A 16,072-nucleotide genomic window follows, 5' to 3' on the forward strand; every position below is an offset into this window, starting at 1 on the left:
GAATAATATTGATTCTATCCTGGATACTCTTCTTTCTAGACCTTTGTAACTTATCTACTTATGGAGTTTCAAATATCATCCATATGCATATGGATAGATTCTTGTAGTTCTCATCTTTAGCCAACCAGTCTGAAATATATTATACTTTTCTCCCAAACAACTGCACTTCCTGGAATTTCTTGAACATGACATCTGTGTATTTGGGCATATGGTCATCGGTCTTTCTATTCTGCTTCGAATGCTCTTCCCTCTGCTGTCCACCTGGCAAACTCATAACAGTTTTTTAAAATTCAATGCTGGTATCCACTCCACAGTCTTTTCTGATTCCCCATGCAGAAATAGGTGCCTCTCCTCTGTGTTCCCATAGTATCCCAAGAATAATTAATAATAATAATGTTATGTACATTAATTTATAAACTTATAATTTAAAAAAATTATATGTTGCACTGTTTTTATTAAATAATTATAAGGACTATTCAAGATGCTTCCCCTATATTAACTTATCTCTCATAACAATCCTATGAATCTGATAATATTATTATCCACATTTTATAAATGAGGAAATTGAAGTGAAGTAACTTGCCCAAGATTATGCAGCTATTAAATTGCAGAGCTGGAATTTTAACTCAGGCATCTGACCTCAGTCTGTAACCTTTACTATGCTCTCTGTCATCATATTGATCATAATCATCTTCTCTGTCATTTGCTGAGCTAACTGTTAATGCCAAGCATTATGTTAAGGGCATGATCACATTTTAGAGCTCTATAATGTAGGTCCCATTTTTTTCTTATTGAGGAAATTGATGCCCCCAAATTTAAGTAACTTCTCCCTTATGTTCATTGTGTTAGATTGCAATTCTCCACTCTTCCCTAGATCCATGCCCTTTGCAATATGGTTTTGTAATTCTTCCCATCAAGAGGTAAATTTCATTTCCCTAGTCCTTATATCCAGAATGGCTTTGTAACTTGCTGTGGTCAATAGACTGCAGGAAAAGTGACGTTTCAGTTCCAAGCCTGGGCCTCCAGAGCCCCTGTGAACCACTTTTCTCTTTCTCTCTCATGGAATGCTGCCACTGCCATGAGAACAAGCCAGGGCTAACATGCTGCTGCTGAAACCATGCTCAGCAGAGACAAGTCATCTCAGATGAGGTCATCCCAGACCAGCCAACCTGTCAGCAGACCACAGATGTGAGAGAGGTCAGCCAACCGGAGACCTGTAGAAAATAATTGCTATTTTAAACCCCTACATCTGGGGGTAATTGGTCCTGCATTAGTATGGTAGCAATACATAACTGATTCAGTCATATAGCCAGGAAGTGACAGCATCTCTCTCTCTCTCTCTCTCACACCCACACACACACACACGTGTGCAAAAATATGACCCGTGTGCTCTTATCCATACAGCTTGATAATAGGAGACTAAGAAATTAATTTAACCCCCATTCATGAAGGCATGAATGTGGAGGGGGCACAGGGAAACCAGTACAGGAGGTAAGGTAGGAAGGAAGAGGAGGGGAGGGGCCTCGGAAAACTTTCCAACCCCTGCAAACTGACTTGCCCCCTCTCTGTCCCTTTCTTCTCTTAAGAGACCCATCCCTCGACCCCTCCCTCTTCCCTCCCCTCCCCTTCCCCCAGACCTGGAGGATCCTTCAGAGGGAGGTTCAGACCTCTTTCTCTTCCTTTGCTGGTGTAAGCCATGGTGGGTGCGTGCTTCTATGTGGGAAGTAGGTCTTTGAAGTTCCTGTTCTTTCCGTTCCCAAGTCTCTGGGGCTGAAAAGGAGGAAGAGATATTAGTTATCAGATTTTTAAAATGTAAATAAAATATACTCTCCCCCCACCTCAGAAGAGCTCCTCTTCCTGTTAAGCATCCAGAGGTTTATAAGGCACTACTGCCTGACTGAATTCTAGCAAATGCAGATGGTGGTGGATCAGCACTAGCCATTGAGTAGAACTTAGTCTTTGGTCTTTCCAGAACAGAGTCAGCTGAATGAGGATCCCCACGGGAAGACACCTGCTGCTCAGGAATGAGTCAATACTGGAGTCTCCTGGGGTAGAAACTATAATCTCCTGAGGGCAAGAGGTTGTGTCAGTGCTAGTGATGCTTGCTCTGCCCAGAAATACAGCAGCAGAAGCCAGAGCCTCTGTGCTGAACCTACCACTGCTTCAATGTGCTCCCTTCCCCACTGTCCAAGGAAAGGTAAAATCTCATTCTTTTATTTATTCAACAAATAAAATATCCACTATGTCCTAGACACAGTTCCAGGTGCTGAGGATGCATCGGTGACTAAAACCAAGTCTCTTTCCTCCCATCAAACTTGTATTTTAGTGGAGGAGACAACCAATATATACATAGGTATATAATTCCTAAGTGCTTTGAGGAAAAATAAAGCAGGATTACGGTGAGAGGGCAGGGAGTACAATCAGACTGGGAGGTCAGGGAAGACCTTTCTGGGGAGATGACACCTGAGCAGAGACCTGCACTAAGTGAGGAAGACATGTAGATATTGGGATAGAGTGAGCCAGTGTGAGGGACAGCACACTCAGTGTTCCTGAGGCAGCAACGTGCTTGGTCCTTCAGAGGTCCAGCCAGCAGCTGAGCTGAAGCAGACTGATCAAGGGAGGTGGAGATAGCCACGGGCCAAGTCATGCAGAAGTTAGTGGGCAAGAGTGAGGGCTAGATTTTATTCTATATGAGATGTTACCTTTAATCATAACCACTATAGACCAATATACAGGAATACTTACAAAGTTTGTTGACTGAATGGGGGGAAACCCTCAGTTTATATCATTTAAGACAAACTGTACCCAGTCATGGCTACACATGAATCATTTGTGTAACTATGTGACTCCTGGGCCCACTTACTCATCAAAATCTCTGGAGATGAAGCCCCAGAATCAGTACTTAAAAAAAAAAAAAAAAACTCCAATCCTCATAACATATGGTTGTATATGCAAAGAAAACGTGTGAAAGGATATATACCAAACTACAATATGAACCTCAGGCACATGAGTTTAGTTCTGAGTAGAAATGCCATAAAGAATTTAACTTTTTAAAATAGTTCTCAAAATCAGCCCTTTTAAGGACAGTTCTCTTGGTAAAACTGCTACCAAAGACATCCATCTTGTAATATAGCCCTAATAAAAAGGATCAATTTGATACTGAATTGCAAACTGGAACGCACTCAGTATCTGCTGGGTGAATGGCTTTTAACAGCTTACTGTCAAGTATGTTGGTCACCCTATTGTACTGGGTTGCTGCTATCACAGTAGGAACTAACTCATGACGTTACCATTATTGCTGCAGTAGTGGAAAAGATCTAATCTACTAAAGCACTCCATTGACACAACTTGCTTAGGTTTCAAACTATTTAAAATCCTTTTTGATTTAGATAGGTTAATTAACAAATAGAAGAATGGGATTTCTAACCTATCACCAGGTATTGCATTATGCAGACTTACCCAAACAAACAAAAAAAGGTTATACTAGAAAACCAACTTAGTACACAATTTAAAGAGAAAAAAATTTTATTGCAATATAAAACGCACTTATAAAATGTCCACAGAAGGCATGTAATTCTTCACTGCTACATAAATTCACTGGGAATACTTTATTCACCTTCTATTGTTATGATGACATCACCTAAAACATAAACGATGAGTTATACTCTATAACAAATGCATCATTGATTTTCAACAATCATTGGTTTAATAATAATTAGTTTAAGATTATATAATCACATCTATATTCTGGAATGTCCACTTACTTTCATGTAGTGTAATAGAGTTTAAGAGCATAATTGCACATGGATGGTAGAGAAAAACATTCACTACTAAATTATTTTATACCTTCATGACAGGTTAACTTTCTTCCTGACCGAAAATAACAGCTTCAGCAGCTTGGCCTATGGTCGACAACACAGCTCCAGGATTCTCAATGCAGTAGTTTGTGTGTATGTGTGTCTATGTGTGCACCCACGGAAAAACTTAAAGTATATCTTTCATAAACAAGTGCAACATTGCCGTCAATTATTTTGCATTATAGTCTGATTATTTGTAAACAAACAAAACCCCACACAAATACTCTTAATTCTAGGAAAAAAAAAAATCTGTCAACTCATAATTATTCTAACATGCTTTTAGTTGAACACACATTGAATTTCTGAAAGGTGCATATATTACCTTAGATAATAAAGTGTAAAAATGAGTGTTTCATATTTTATACTATGAAATGTACATTTCTGGTATTTGTTTTATGCAGCATAAAGTTTAGATCAAGAAATTCTAAATCCCGGATCCCCACAGTTCGTTTAGAAAAGTCCTCTAAATTATGGCTCTTGCAGCAGGTTTATCAGATTAAACATGATGAAGTTTTCTAGCTCCCTCTATTTCAAGTATCAAAGAAAACAAGGCTCAAAATCTCTGTAGGTTGTAATTGAAAATGCAAAGCTTTAGAAAACAGTTAACTGTGTTTTGAAATAAGATATAAATTGAAACAAGATTCGTTTATCTGTGTTAGGCTGATGAGTACTAGGACTTTAAAATAATTTTATTAAATCTGAGTATTTGCCTATAAATATATGCTTTTAGAGAGAAATCAATCGATGTTTAAAACTTTTTCAGTATTGTTGACTTTAGTTTTGTTTGCTTTTGAATGATATTAATTTAATATTCAATTGGACATAAATATTTGGTCTCACACTACATATAATGAAACGACTTACTTTTGAAATGGAAAATTTTTAAAGCACTAGAAAGAGCATTTACTAAAGCAGTTTAAACGTGTCTTTCAACGTCATCAGAAATCCTGCAGTATATATCTGGTACCCTTAATGTTTCAGAGTGAGTTGATTTTCTGAAATTTTAATGCCATTTAAAAAACGAAAAAGTCAAATAGAAAAGACTGCTGCAATAAAGCACGGTTTCTCAAAGTTGTAGACATGATCTCACAGTCTGAGTGAGCACTGCTCCTCAGAGCACCTTTTCCTAGGCACATGAAGTTTTCAGCTTAGAAAATAATCTAATCTGGTCCTTAACATATTCATTAAGTGGAATGAATACTTTAAGGTCTTTCTCTCTCCCTTAAAGAAAAAAAAGTGATGTATCACCGAAGAGTAATAAGAATTGTATCTTACTTTAGATTTTCTGGAATTGGCCCAACTCTATAAAATTTTAAGAACTATGTGAAAGTGTGGAATCATCACTCTATGAAAACTGTGATGAAATTAAACATCATTATGTCGAACCCTTTTCTAGCTTTAACTCAAAAATCAAAATCATGAGTCTTCTATAACATTAATTTTAAAAACACACAGAAGTGAAAAGTGCTGATTTTCAAAAAGTACAATTTTTTCCCCTACTATACATCAACGTGGAATGATTTCAGTTCTCCTGTACTAAAAGCTGGACTTTAAAAAAAACTAGTATTGTAATAATTTTAATCAGTAGTGGCTTCAGTTTCAGCTGGACCCCTAATTAGTCTTCGAATTCCTCTTTTTCCTGAAGGACCTTTTGGTTTTGCAAAACTTTGTTTATGTGCATGCTGCTTGGGGTGTACTTCTTCATAAAGGAAGTCTGCAGTCAACTCATCCCCATTGTCTATCTCGATCTGTAAGAGATAAAATTAGCAAAGTGTGATGCAATGTGAGAAAACACAACATTCAAAACCTAATACAAGCAATGAGCCAGTTTTCAGGTGTGAACACTCACCAATAAGTGCATAATACTCATTCCAGCAAGAGAGAACCAAGGACCATATGAAAATAGTTCACTTTCATCTTATTTGGGGGGAGGAGGAGGGAGCTAAATGAGTTGCTTGAATATATAATTAGCTATACTCATTTTCTATTTGGTTCTCTCTTACTTCTCCAATTTAACTAATGTTTAAAAGTAGTATAGTAGGAATCACCACTATATTCTTAAGTTGTTCTGCTTTGGTACACTACATATTTTCAAGAAACATTACTCATGGCCCTTTCATCACTTGGGTCACTTGAAATCACTCGATAACACGGGTTGGCAAACTATGGCCTGCAGGCCAAATCTGCTCAAGTTAAGAGCGTGTTTTACATTTTTAAAGGGTTGTAAAAACAAACAAAATAATAAAACAAAGAAGAATATGTGACAAAGACCATATGTGGCCTGGCAAAGCCTAAAATATTTACTATCTGGTCTTCTGGTAGAAAAAGTCAGCCAGCCCCTGCTATAGAAAGTGATTCTTAAGAACTTAAAAAGCTCTTAAAGGGCTCAGTACCTAAAACACTGGTAATTTGTAAGGACCTATGTCTTAAGAGTTGAAGGGCTCAAGAATAAACCATATCTTTTCCCATGCCTCACCTGCATTTAAGAAAATAAATTTAAGAAAACTTGTAACTTAGCTCCCAAAATTCATGTTTATGCCCATTCTCTCCTTTCCCAACAATTGGAAAGATTCTCAACCATCCCATGGTTCAGTTATAAATAGAGACTGTAGTTCCTTATTAATAAAGTCTTGAGACGATCACAAGTATGCAGCTTTCGTAGCACCGTCCAGCAAAACTTTCTGCAATATGGAAATGTCCTCTAAATTCTGCACCATCCAATACAGTGCCATTGGCCACATGTGGCTAAAATGAGCACTTGAAATGTGGCTGGTGCTTTTAAGGAACTGAATTTTAAATTTCGTTTAATTTTTATGTATATTTAAATTTAAATAGCCACATGTAGCTTGTGGCTACATATTAGAGAATACAGATCTACAGGGAGACTGGGGTCATGATAGGTCATCCTCAAGCACTTAGAGGAGTTCCTAAGGATTTATGATGAGAAAAAGAAAAAAAACTTTCATTTATAAACCACAATACATCATGAACTACACGAAAGACAATAAAAATGTAACAAAAACTGAAAAATTTAAAATAAATAGGTAGGTATTAAATATACTAATAAGATAAATTAGATAAAATAAATTAGATAAATAAATAGATAGGTAATTACCTTTCTAATGACATCCATTTGTAGTTGTCTTTCTACAATCTCTAGCAGAGGGCTCTTGCAGCTAGAATACAGCATCCGTTCTCTTATACTGCATGTGTATCCAGGCATTGAATAAATAAAAACTGTAAATTAAAATAATAATAAATCCAATTAGCAGCATATCAATTAAAGCACATACTAAACCTCATAAAGCTACAACTAAGCTCTCTGGCCAAGAAATAAGAAAGAATATAGTGATGAAATATCAATCAGCAAACTCAAAGTATTATGTTAAAAAAAAAAAAGTATCATATACCTATAGACTCCAAATAGTCTCCTTCATGGGAATGTTTATACAGAAAGAAATGATAACGTGCTGAATCTCTGGGAATCCTCTTTGGCAAATCTTTTAGTTCTGTATTTATTGTGTTGGCCAAAATTATAATTTCATTTTTTATATCTATTTCCTGTCAATAAGAAACAAAATACATTTATTAAGACAGATACACAGAAATTTAAAATTTATAAATTAAAAAACAAGGAGACAAGGGGAAACTTACACAATTTCACTTTTTCCACAGTGAATATATATTGCTTTTGTAGTTTAAAAAAAATGAATAAAAAATAAAAAGGAAGCAAATAAAAAGATTTAAAATCCATTAAAAACAAACCTTATACAAGCCATAGATACCAAAAAGTGAAGCCATTTCATAATTATCATTATATCTCTTACCAACTGCACATAGTTGAGCTGTCTGTTATTCAATTTTTCCAAAGCCTGAAAAGCTTCTCGAGAAATAGGAAATGCTACTCCTTGTAGTGTTTGATGCTTAGTGTCCACACTCACGTCAGTCTGTACCTAGTATGACAGATTCAATTTACCTATGAAGTTTAGCATTTAGCAGTGTCAGATGGCAAAGAAAAGAAAACTCAACCTCTACAGAGTGAGGGTCATTCCACCCTTGCCCATTTAATATAATTAAAATGAACATTTAAAACACTATGAACTTAAAAAGCAAATAATTTTCACATTTGTTTCAGGTTCTGCTAGCACTTTGTCAACATGCAGAGTGTATGCCACATTTTGATGAAAATGCCAGAAGTGAACATCTGAGTTGAGTGTGCAATGTTAGTGGGGCTTTGCTTATATGTTTGGTTTGGCACAATTGCCATGAGCTACGTAAGCTCTCTGAAGTGTCTTCAGATTACACTTTTAATTACAAAATTTTACTTGATAAAATTTATGAACAGTGTGATATAAATACAATATGCATAGAACTTTACTTTGTTCTGCTAGACATAAAATGCAACACAAACACCATGCACTGAGTTGAAAGGAGTACAAACAATATACAAAGACAAAACACAGCTCAACAAATTATACTACTGCAGAAGTTCCAGACTTAGAGCTTTCATTACTAAGAACATGGGTGTGCACGTATCGTTAGAAGAGAAGAGTACGTCAAGAAAGCTTTCAATGCACATATTTAAGACTTTTATACTCAGTAAATGACAGCATAGTATAGGGTCTCATTTGCAGTGTTGCAACAAAGTCAAATAGAAATTTTACTTTAAAAAAAAAATGAATGGAGATTCTACAGCATAAATGGTATTGGATAATGAAAACATCATAGAACATATGCAAATGCATACCCCAATAAGATCCTCTGGGTTCTGATTGCAAGGAATAAAACAAACTATCAAACTTGTAAAAAAAAATCATGTAAAAATCCATACTCAAATAACTTGAGTTAAAATAATATAAAGATAGATCCTTGCTATCAGGTCAATATTAAATAATATTCAATCACTTTTCAGACTGATTCTTATTAGTCTGTTACTCCGACAAGTGAATAGTAGTTTCTGCTACTTGTTCTTTTCTATAAAATTCCAGTAGAAATACAGTAGCTATTCTAACTTAGAATTGCTGCAGTAAACACATTAGAAATATGATAAACTATAATATGGATGAAATTTATTGACTCTAATATGCTAAACAAGTACTCAAATAACCATCTCCCATATATATATATGCACACACCCATCCAAGTAATGTCCATAGAAGTTAATTTATAGAGCCTCTAGAAATCCTAAACACACTACAGCATTTATGTTTTATTCTCTTTAGTCGTCAGTATTCTCTGAAATAACAAAACAAACCTTTTTCAGGCAATCTCATTAGATATAATATCCCTCACACTAAATGGGTAACACATACTTTTCCCATTTATCAATATTTAGTATTCAAAGTACAAAGTTAAAACAGTTGTACTTCTCACAGGAAGATTACTAATCTATAACCAACATTATAAAGACAGGAGAAAGCTATTTATGAAATTGACATGAAGTTTAATATTCACTTTTAACTTTTCCCTGAAGACACACTGAGCAGTCTTGTCTCTAAACTGAACAGAATAAATGTAAGCTATCTAACTTATTTATTCTCTAGTTACCTCTTCATCGATTAATTAAAAATACAATACTTTTAAGCACTTAGAATCTTGCAAGGTTTCAAAATGGTAATAATACCTCATTAATTTTAATCTGTCGTAATTCTTCTTCAGCTGCAGTCAGTGGGGCAGGAGAAGACTGTGACAGCAAATATTTTTTATATCCATGTAATGACACATCTTCCTGTGAGCACAGAAACTGACTGTTACTAGTTGTGAGGCTACTTTAGGAAAACAAAATCATTAATTTAACAGAAAACATTTTAACTAAAAATAAATAGTAACAATAATTTTATTACTTCTTTTTTTAAAAAAAATATTCTATTCTACAGGTTTCAAAAGTTTTAAGGGGATTAGCTACAATTCATTTCCTAAAGCTTTATAATTACTAGATCTTTTGTGTGAGCGTGATGGTGGTAACGCCAGCCACATGACGAATCTGATCATGCTTCAAGTCTATAGGACAATTATAATTAACCTGTGGAAGCCTGCCCCATAGTTATTCAATAATCAACATATTCAGATTCTGAATTCTGTACTATAATGAATTATATAATTTCTCTACAATTATTCATAGAAAATAATTACAGTTCTTATTTAAAATAAAAAATATTCCGAAGAAGTTTACTTCTCATCAAAATTTTGTGGTTTGGAAGACTGAGAATAGAATTACGAAACCAGGCCACTTCACAACTGATGTGAATAAGCAAAGGATACCCATCTAGTCTCATGCTCTATCCACCAGAATATATTACTCCCTGAATCACAATAAAAGCTCTAAAAAACAAAAAACCTGTTCAAAAAATACACTGTAATTTTCTTAATTTTGGGGTATATCTACATACATGTATTTACCATATACATTTTATAATGAAGTAAATTCTTAATCATAACTTAACTAAATTTATTAATCAACAATTACCCCAATTATCAATCAATTTACCTGCCTCAATGTTCTAGTTCAATTAATACAGCTATTGCTTCCACAGCATAAGTATAAACGTCCAAAATATCTAAAACCTACTATCTCTTTTAAGTAGTCTCTCATTTTTCTGAGCCTATCTCCCCATCCTTAAAATGAAAAGGTTGAACTAAATGAGGGGTTGAACTAAATGATCTCCAAGGGATATTCTAGTGTTTGAAGACTAACAGAGGAGATTCCAACATATTTTAAAAGTGTAAGTATGATGTTTCAGTTAACTTGCATATCATATGAAACATAATATTTTCTCTTATTCTTTATGTTTACCGATTCACCAGTCATAATTCACATTAACTATCCCATTACCTCGGTGCAACATGCAGAATCTACATAAAAGTATAAGTTTTGTACCTTTACTGTTCCAAACATTTCATCTTTAATGTGGCCACCTCCAAACTCCTTTTTCAGAGTTGCTCTTGTTGCTGCATACAACATTTTTTGACGAACCTAGTAATTGTGAAAGTTTACTTATAAGTTTATAGATGAAAACTATCATTACAAAAGAAAGCACTTTATAAGTGTATGAAAATCTTCAAGCACATTAAAAAGAAAATAAACTGTGACAAAGCTGAAGTCCGTTGACTGTAACATGCTAAAATATGTGTATACAAATAACCATCATAACATCAACATCTAAAATATCAACAGCTACTAAGGAAGACTTCAATTTATAAGTCATATTTTTTGAAAAGTAGAAAAAACCTAAATTTTAGAAAATCATTCATTTTTTTCAAAGTATAAAATGAATTCAGGAATTAAAAAAACTACTTAAAACACTATTTTAAAATCACTGAAATGAAGTAAACTTGATAGTGACATTTTACTCAAAGCAAGTCTAGGTCAGACACTACTTATTTAGTTGTTTAAGAATCAAATATTCATGGCATAACTATGGCATAAACCATTCTATGAGGGACAAAGTAGAAAAGAACTACAATATATACTATTATTAAAGAGTCTGATAGCATCTATTGAGAACTACTAAAGATAACTGCCAACCAATAGAAATCATTTCATAATTTTGCACTGTCAAATCCAGTATTTCTTTCAGACAGCATATACAGAATTAAATAGGAAGTGATGACTTTTGAGAATGATATCTACATAACTTTTAAAATTATTATTTTTCTACAAGAAACAAGAGAATTAATTTTTAAAATACTGGGCAGTATCCATATATTAGTTTTTAATTTTATTCTATTAATCAGTCTACTAACTCTCCTAAGAGAAATACTTGTTTGTGTGTATGCCCATCACTTGAATGGTAGCTACTGAGAATATTTAATAAAATGTTCAGTTAGTTCTATATGAATTATTTCAATTAGTACTCTCAAAGTAGTAACCTTCATTCTTCAGAGGTCCACAGAGTCATTTATAATTGCCACAAATTTTTAAATTTAAAATCAATAATTCTACTGATTTCAATTAAGGTCAAGATTTCTGAATCTAAGTACATTACCCCTGATTCTAAATTACCAATCACAAGGATTTTTTTCCATGATCATTCCCATCTATGAGATATGACTGTTGCTTCTTAACTTTCTCTTGGCCTAGGAATATTTCAGAAAAAATTTTTCTAGGTTTTAATGTTAAATAAGTAACCAAAAAATTACTTACATGAGAATGGTCTGGAGACCACGCAATGAATATCCATTCATATCCCTGGGCATTCTGAGAATCTAACCTGAATAATACGTAGCACGGTTGTTTGTCCTCCAACAGGGGTAAAACAAAGGAATCATAATCCTTATCCCAGGAATCTAAAGGCTGCCTACACGCTCCAATCACAAGTTTCTCTATGAAGAACAATTTTTAAAAGATATATAAATGGTTTAAAATGCCAAATGGTAGAATAATGAAGAATAGAAGAATAAATTAATAGTTCTTAATTGCTATTATTCACATCAAAATATAGAAAGGGCAAAGGTTGTAACACAGAAAATAAATATAATATAAAGTAATATTAAAAACAGATATAAAAATTATAACCAGCATAGTTAAAATAACGTTATAAACACAAGAACGGAACATACAAAAATGATTATAAATAGTTGAGTTGGATGGTTGAAGAAAGGGTGATTATATTCTATTGTCCAAATATTTATGCTATAAATTATCAACAAAATATATTTAACTAAGTGTCCTACCGCTCAAAGGTATAATTTCTGAAATTAAACACTGAATTGTACAGTTAAGAAATACTAAATAAAAACAGGTTTAGCTCCTATTTGGCCATAATGCTACAAATTTTAACATTTGTCCAGAAAGATAAATTGGTACAGACACTTTGAAGCATTATTGGGCGAATCAAGTGAAACTGCTAATGTACTCTGCATAGAGAATCTCTTGCACATATATACCAAGGTGTTCACTGCAGCACTATAAAATAACAGTGGAAACTGAAAATAGCCTAAATATTCATCAATAAGATAATGGACATATAATATGTGGCATAGTCATATTATACAATTCTATTCATATTTAAAAAGAATTAGTGAGCCTCTATCAAAACTAATTATAAAAGCAATGTTTACAGGAAAAGGAATGATGCAGAAAAAGATGTCAGTTTATATGAACTTAAAAACTCAAAACAGCACTATATGTTATTTAGGGATACATATAAAAAACAGATTGCACAAAAATAAGGTTGCTAATGTAGTTGCCTCAGGAGAAGGTCAGGAAGTAAAACTGTTTAAAGCGAATGTTCTTATACCACAACAACATTAAATTACAAAAGGCTTGAAGCAAATATGATAAAAATGTTAGCAGTTATTAATTTAAGAAGAGATGGAAGTATTTGTTATATTATTTATTATTCATAATTTCCTTATTTACAAAATTTTCTCAAAAATAAAACCAGAAAATAGTGATAGAGGAAATACTGTCATTTTCCTGCTGTAGAGATGTTACTTATATAAACTTTTCCATTTTACTTACTTAACTAGTCAGTTAGGAAGTGATGACATTTAAAATTTTAGTTGTAAAATATGCTGCTTTCCAGTATATGCTTATTCTTGTTGAGTGTGTTAATATATGTAGAACAACTGCCTATTTTTCAAACTATTTTGGTATTTTTAATATATAAAAGAAAATGGAAAGCAAATTAGATTTACTTCCAGTTTATGAAAGAACAAGATATTTTTCCAAAGCAAAGTATTTAAGGTATGTAAGAAATTAGGTCAATGGAATATTTTAACATATTCGTTTGAGATTAAGTAGTTATAATATTAATTATTCACACTCAAAGCAGCTGAATTAAAACTCTCCCACCCAGTGAATTTCCCTACGTACAGCTTTATTTTGAAAGGATCAATTTATAGTTCGTTACACTCAGAACTTTTTCCCATAACAAGAAAGGGGAATCATTTCTGCAGCATACACTGCAATCAAGTTGAGAAAATGGGAGAGTTTAAAATCCTTCCTTTCTACCTCAAAACTAACTTTACTGAATAACAATTCACAAGTAATTTTTTTTTGTGGGATAATCACCTGTTACTGATTTTCATTCCAGAGATGCAGGCACTGATATTAGATACAAATTGTGGTACAGAAACTGAGACACAAAAAGTGAAAGAGGAAGATGTCACACCAAAAACAACATCTTTTTGTTTCCGTGAGAGTCAACTACAGAATTCAGAGGGTAAGGTAAGCAGGGGCCCGTAGGACATGTCCTAAATGTAGAGGAGCCAAGTAAACTAAAGGCAAGCTCTGAACTTGCTTCACATTTATTAATAGTCCAAATCACTGACAATGATTTAGAAGTTTAAAATTATAACACCCAATAACCCAAGGACAAACAACATTTAAAAATGCTTAACTAACCATTTTCAATCGATATCTTCAGAAGTCTGTATTTTCCATTTCTTGCTCTGGCAAAAATATCTTTAACATCCTCACTTGCTGTGGAAAAAGATACAGAAAAGTTAACACTTTCTAATGTTACTTGAATAGGGAAAAAATAAAATGTAATACAAAGAAAAAATCTTGACGATGCAGTATTCTCTTACCAGTAATTTACATTCCAAAAATTAAAAGGTTAACATAGTACACATTGTATACAGCTAAGAAACATAAATATTAACATATTTTAAAAGTATATTAATTCTAACCTGTTTTACCTAGATAATTCCATAGCAGAAATTTACACTGGGAATGAATATATTAAAGTTTCTCAAACCCAATAATCACAAATCACAATTTTGAAAAACACCTTTATTGCTTGTTTGAAAAATGCTGAACACCTGCTTTCACTCTCGTCTGGTCCAATTTCAAGCTTATAATAAACAAACACACCTCCTTCATCAATTCATTTTTTACATTTTCACGTTTAAAAACAACAATTAATGTCAAATACACTATCCTGATTAAAGAAAAAAACACAATTCATTCAAGCTCGTACTTCTGGTCATACTTCTCTAACTCGTATTTCTTAAAAAGCTGGAGTAATCTCACTGAGCAAATATATATTTAATAACCTATCCCTTGTGCTCCTATTAAAGCTTCAATTTCGTTCTAATTTTATTCTTGAGTTGTATACTGATAGCAAGAACCACTGTTTAATAGTGCTTGCTATAACGCTCAAGCATGAAAGTCAATAATTATATATATCAAAACTAACGCAGACAAAACAATGCTTTTAGATTTGCGACTGTTTTGCTTGTGTTTGTGCGTGCAGGAGGTGTGGGGTAGTGTCAACGACCCTTAAGAACAAAACACAATTACACGTTCATCTGGGGAAAAGATTCGTTGTCCATTAACAGGAGGAGCTTGTGTTTACATTACAACTCGTTAAGTGATCGCGAGTAACCCGGGACGTATTATTTGATTCTGATGAGGTGAGCGCTTTCAGACCGCCCACTTTCAAACCAGGAAATAACACAGGTCAATTATAATTGCACATTCAACTGCCTGCCCGGGACGATTAAACGCAACCACACAGATCAAACTTTTCAGTTCCCTGGGGAGTATCTAAGAACAACCAAGACGCCTCATACTCAGGATACAGACAACGGTGTTGAAGTTCCCGTTTTGGAAGAAAATGCGGAAGAGTTTGGGAAGCACCCTTACTGGAAATGAAAAAAATTCCCGCATCTTTCTTTTGATAATCCAAATCTTGTAACAACTCTAAAGTTAGACCGTGAAAAAGAAAATTCGCCCGTCTCTCGACAGCAAAAAGAGCCCCAATCGCCTCCACGGTTCCAGGTCTTCCCAGTCCGATAAAAAAGGGGAAAGTTGGGATAACGGCGGCGGCGGCGGCGGCGGCAGGCACGCCCCCTTCACCCCGGCCGCCGCGGAAAGCCATCTCCTTCGCTCCGGCGAATTTCGGGTCCATCAGCAACGTGGCGACGGCCGGCCCGGGATGGGAGGATGGCAGGCCGGGACCGCCCGGGACACGAGAGCGCGGAGAGGCGCAGAGGCCCGGCTCGTCCCCGAGACCGACTCCCTGTGGTCCGGGACCGACTCCGGCCCTGCCCATCCCGCCGCCCTCCCGGCTCGCCGGGGGCCTCCCAGGAGCCCCTTCCCCGCAGGCAGCGCCGGCGCCGTTACCTTGGATGCCGGTCTGATGGGACATGGCGGCGGCCGCGGACTCCCGGCTCCGGCGCTGAGTGCGGCGAGCGGCCCCGGCCGGCGGCTCCAGGAAGTGGCGGCTACTCCACCAGCCCCGCCGCGTCATCAGCCTGCGACCCGC

The 16,072-nt window shown here is 35.0% G+C and overlaps 1 protein-coding gene across 2 annotated transcripts; it reads right to left on the reverse strand.

Moving 5' to 3' along the window:
• Positions 1-1,126: 1,126 nt before the first annotated feature.
• TWF1 (twinfilin actin binding protein 1) lies at positions 1,127-16,038 on the reverse strand. Of its 2 annotated transcripts, XR_011075992.1 has the most exons (11): positions 15,931-16,038; positions 14,206-14,283; positions 12,001-12,179; positions 10,735-10,830; positions 9,481-9,585; positions 7,685-7,810; positions 7,268-7,418; positions 6,973-7,094; positions 3,547-5,605; positions 1,638-1,770; positions 1,127-1,214 (listed from the first exon to the last, which is right to left on the reverse strand). XR_011075992.1 is itself a non-coding variant. In XM_068560986.1 (9 exons), the coding sequence occupies exons 1-9, from the start codon at positions 15,953-15,955 to the stop codon at positions 5,435-5,437; spliced, it is 1,053 nt and encodes a 350-aa protein (XP_068417087.1). In that variant the 5' UTR covers positions 15,956-16,038; the 3' UTR covers positions 3,508-5,434. The 2 variants fall into 2 exon arrangements, 1 of the variants encoding a protein (XP_068417087.1); XM_068560986.1 differs by lacking the exons at positions 1,127-1,214; positions 1,638-1,770 and having other exon boundaries at positions 3,508-5,605.
• Positions 16,039-16,072: the final 34 nt, after the last annotated feature.

The sequence above is a fragment of the Eschrichtius robustus genome, chromosome 13, assembly GCF_028021215.1.
Source record: "Eschrichtius robustus isolate mEscRob2 chromosome 13, mEscRob2.pri, whole genome shotgun sequence".
In the NCBI taxonomy this organism is placed as follows: Eukaryota; Metazoa; Chordata; class Mammalia; order Artiodactyla; family Eschrichtiidae; genus Eschrichtius; species Eschrichtius robustus.